Here is a 4958-nt window from a genome sequence, read left to right on the forward strand (position 1 = left end):
CAGACTGCTTCCTCCACTGACATTTCACTAATAGCCGATATACCTCTACTAAAATGAAAAGCAGGTTTATTGTAATTTATTTGCTTACTAGACATCACATCATATTCCTCCAAAGTTTTCTTCAGGCTAAGAACATTAACTCTTGAGTGTTCACCAAAGAAAAATAGATCATCTGCAAACATCAGGTGACTAACTGTTGGAGCCAAATTATTTATTTGTAACCTTGATATAAACCTTGAATTTCATATTGGTGCATCAGAATAGATAGACCCTGAGAGCAGATGATGAATAGAGACGAAGATAGGGGACAACCCTACCTAATTCCTCTCTCACTCTTAAAAATACCCTAAGGAGAACATTAATGTTGACAGAGAATGTAGCAGTTGTCACACAATTCATGATCAGAGAATGAGCCGTACCTTGAATTCCCATTAAATGAACCATATTACCCAAGAAGGACCAGTTAACTCTATCATACGCTTTTTCCACGTCTACTTTTAAGGAAAAATGGCCTTTCACAGCATAAGAATTATTCATTAAATGTAATAGTTCCTTTGCCACAATTATATTATCCAGTATTTATCTCCCTGGAACAAATGCATTCTGCGACCAGCTAATGAAATTATCTAAGTATGGTCTTATTCTATTTGCTAGAATTTTTTCCACTACTTTATATAGAACATTACACAATGCTATAGGACGGTAGTCAGAAGCACACTCATAGTTTTTTATCTTAGGCACAAGAGTAATATTGGTATGGTTTAATAACTCAGGGAACAAAACATATTGAAACACTTGCTTGATTTATTTCATAACATCATTATAAACAGTAGACCACACAGGAGAAAAACCATCCGGACCTGGAGTAGTGTAAGAACCCATATTTACCAGCACATGCCATATTTCCTCTTGAGTAGGATTTCTAGAAATTTCAACATTATCAATTTGCAAAGAAGTAATTAGAGTCTGAAATGAGAAATCATGAGAACTTACTGAAGAATCTTGTTGAAATAGATTTTGAAAATGATTGACCAAAATACTTGAGATTTCACAATGATATGAAGTTCAGAAGTTTTCATCTCTTCGTAAATGACAAATGTTATTTTTCCTCCTTCTATGTTGCACAAATAAATGGAAATGTCTTATATTTCTATCACCATCTTTATCCCAAGCCTGTTTCAATCTCTGGTCCTAGTAAGTAGCTTTCATCACAAGATAATCATTTAATTCATCCGTTATTACCTTTTCCTTATGAATTGTAGAAGCAATTGTTCTTCTAGATTGAATTCTCAGAGGTTTAGTTTTTAGGATAAAGATCTTATGTTTAACACAACCAATTCTTCTTCGACTCCAATCTGAAAGAAAAACACCCAACTTTCTAAGCTTAGAAAGAATAACTTCATATATATCTTCACTCCAACATTCTCCTACCTTCTGTAAGAATTCCGGATGTGAGATCCAGTATGCTTCAAACTTATAATTTGGAGGAGCTCTAGCAATTGGTATCGAAGTATTTAGAAGAATAGGGGCATGATCACTAGAAATTCTGGGTAGATGAAGAATATCAGCACAATTAAAAGCAATACACCATTCAGGGTTAGCCATAACTCTGTCTAGATGTTGCCAAAAAAGACCTTGAAAAGCTCTTCCATTACTCCATGTGTACGCAGGACCAGAAAACCCTACGTCCAAAAGATGATTTTGGTGAATTAAGTCATTAATGGCAGATATATTAGAATCCAAAAACGGCAATCCTCCAAATTTTTCCTGACCTGATACAATAACATTAAAGTCTCCAATAAAGCTGTTACATCCATGGAAATTACTAACATAGTTTGTTAGAGAAGACCAGAAAGAAGATCTTTGATTCGTTATTGGAGGACCATAAATACAGAATAAATGCGAGGAGTTTCTCTAACCATCATTGTGAATCATCGCATGAATCATATTTGGAGACTGAGATATAATATTAATATCTATATCATCTTTCCAAAGAAGCCAAAGGCCTCCACGTCTTCCTATTGATGAGACTATGCAATGGTGATCAAATCCAAATTGACAAATTTTTTGAGAAGAGATCGATTCAGACATCTTGGTCTCAGAAAGAAAAACATAGATGGATTCATACCTCTGAGGAATGAACGAAGAGTGCGAATTGTTGAGATATTCCCCAGACCCCAATAATTCCATGAGAAAATCAGCATTTATCATGCGATATTTTAAGGTAATTGGCCTTACCATTTTCAGAAAAAGATTTTGGAGTGGATTTCCTTTATAACTTGGGCTGAGGAGAGTTTCTTCGGATGCATTCTTCATCTTGACCTCGTTTTGCACTTTGTCCACCAATATTATCCTCAATATTGATTAAAGAAGATTGCCATTGTGATCTAGCCAGCATCTTCCAATCATTCTGATTAGGATTTTATTTAGGAAGAGGCTTAGCAACTACTTTTTTGACACCCATTGATGCATGATTCTTTGCGTGAGTAACAATAGGATTGAGACAGAGAAGGATTTCAATGTCTATATGGTGATGTGCTGCAAGCCTAAAATTATTTTGGATGTTGTCATCTCTTAACACATTTATCGTGCTACCGATATTGTCCTGCTCAACCTGCTTCCTCTAGAAAGCATCATGTTCATACGATTTTCTTCAACTAGGTGCTCTTCCGTGAGAGAAGAAATTCCCCTAGAACTCGAAACCATATCCAAGTTTCTAGTATAACTTGAATTATTAAGATCAACCACTTCATATCTAACATGGTATTGTTTCTGGTACCCAATAACCAAGTCAGTTCTTTCATATGTATGCTCAGTGGAAGAGAAGGTTCTCCCTATAAAAGTAGTTGGAGTGGTTCTGTGCTGATCAGCAGTGAAAGAAAAATTTCCCCTTCTTTCAGAGGTCGGGGCTTCACCAACAACATAAATTTCTTTAAACTCTGGAACTTCCTTAACTTGAGATTTTGCAAAAACACTAATGGAAGGATGGTACACACGTTTGATCATTTCCATTGCTTCTTGATGAAGATATTCTGGATGATTTTGAAAGATGAAATCCTTCTAATCATTTACCTTTGGGAAGTTACGCATCAGGTAGCCAATAAATCCACAAAAGATACAAAATTTCGGCAGCCTTTCATATTTGATAGTGACTTCATATATTATATTATTTGACAGTGGAAAAGCAATTGCCCGTGGTAGACGATAATTAAGATTAATATGAGTCTTAGTCCTTGCAAACTTGCCTCATGTAGTTTCTTCATAGACAGGGACCGGACGAGTTTCACCAATTTGAGAGACAAATTCATGAACAAACATTGCACTTAAGTTTTCCACCGGTAATCTATGGATTTGAAGACCAAATTCCACTGAGTCAAATTTGTAATCACAAGGTAGTTTACCCAAAGTGCACCTCTCTAAATCATATCGATCTTCCTTAATGATCCAAGGAATTCCATCCATAATCATATCCGTATCAGCACGAGATTCGGACTTTATTAAAAATGTATCGTCAGTAAAAACTGAGACGTAGAAAGCATGATTAGTTTTCCAAAACTTTTGGAGGATCTCTCTCACCGAAGTGGTTTGCAGGGATTTATTGGCAATGATTTTGAGAACCAAACATTTATTGTGATTTAGTTTTGAGCCAGGAAAATAATTGTTGATATTGATAGTAGAAGATGATTTTTCCTGAGTCAAAAGATTCGCAAAATCCAGAAGCATATCATTATGAAGATTTGATTCAATTTTTTCTTGGCTGGAAGACATGATTAAACAATTGTAGATAAAAATTTACTGATAGATAAACCACATATGGCTTATAAAAAGTAGTTCCAAAAGAACCTATGAGGACAGTTACAAAAGCGGTTATCAGCAGTTACATAGATGGGTGGAAGAAAGGATAATGGATTGGATGTTGGTTTTTAGAATAGAGAGTTAAAATTTCATTTACATGATGCAAACCAAAAAACAGTAATGATCAACAAGAGAGTTTTACATTGAAAGAGAACTATAAAAGTATGTTTCCAAGAGAGAACTAATGATTATTGACTAAAAATTTACTTCTCCAACAATCTAGGATTATTTCCAAGAGAGTTTTACATAAAAAGAATTGTTGATGATTATCGGATTATTGAATAACAATGATTGATTATTACTAACAGAATGAATCTGTCAGTAGGAAATTAAAAATCAGAGTTTGTCTTTAGGAAAATGAGAGAGAGTTGCAGAGAGGAGAGAGATTAAGAGCACTTTAAAAAAAAAAAAAGTTTAAAAGCTTCAAAGGTGATTCTGACCCAAACGAAACGACCCCATATTCCATTACGAACAAATGATGATGCCCTATCTCGACAATACCCGGATAATGACAAAATTCTTCTTAGCTGTTTGAGGGTTTTTTATTTGTAAAAGAATTTCCTACTTCTTCCTCTACTTACCCCCCTAAAAAAACAAATTCTATTGTTATTTCAAACATTAACTATAAATTAAATTCACTAATCTAATCTGACGTTAACACCTAATAAACTAATCTAAATAAGTTTCATTAACATAAATTACTCGACAACAGTTTAGTCATTACTAAAAAACTAGTGTGTAACCTATGCTACACAACGGTCCGGAGGGAACTATTGATTGGTGTAGCGGGGCTCCACCCAGTGCCTGTGGCCCAGATGCATACAAACATCTTTAAATCGAAACTGCATTTTGTTATTTGAAATACTCAATCGTAATATATGTGAACCTTGTACTTTAAAATATTGTTGCACGCTTCTTAAAATATTTCGGATCTTCATTTTTCTTTTTTGTTAAACCTACAAATCCAAATGATATATATGCTAAATTATATTATTCGAAAAGGACCGCCCACCATTTCACGTATCCTTATGTTGTCTTCTTCTTTGATTATTCAAAAACTCATCTTCACCAAATCTTAACATTAGACAACGTTTTTTTTGTGC

The 4958-nt window shown here is 34.4% G+C and overlaps 1 protein-coding gene across 2 annotated transcripts; it reads right to left on the reverse strand.

Moving 5' to 3' along the window:
* Positions 1-721: 721 nt before the first annotated feature.
* Positions 722-4197, reverse strand: LOC113287368. Of its 2 annotated transcripts, XM_026536105.1 has the most exons (3): positions 2129-4197; positions 1432-1682; positions 722-1355 (listed from the first exon to the last, which is right to left on the reverse strand). In XM_026536105.1, exons 1-3 carry the CDS (start codon positions 2202-2204, stop codon positions 1305-1307), a joined length of 378 nt encoding a protein of 125 aa, XP_026391890.1. In that variant the 5' UTR covers positions 2205-4197; the 3' UTR covers positions 722-1304. The 2 variants fall into 2 exon arrangements, with proteins under 2 accessions (XP_026391890.1, XP_026391889.1); XM_026536104.1 differs by having other exon boundaries at positions 722-1682.
* Between the last annotated feature and the right edge of the window lie 761 nt (positions 4198-4958).

Source organism: Papaver somniferum, chromosome 6, assembly GCF_003573695.1.
Source record: "Papaver somniferum cultivar HN1 chromosome 6, ASM357369v1, whole genome shotgun sequence".
Classification (NCBI taxonomy): domain Eukaryota; kingdom Viridiplantae; phylum Streptophyta; class Magnoliopsida; order Ranunculales; family Papaveraceae; genus Papaver; species Papaver somniferum.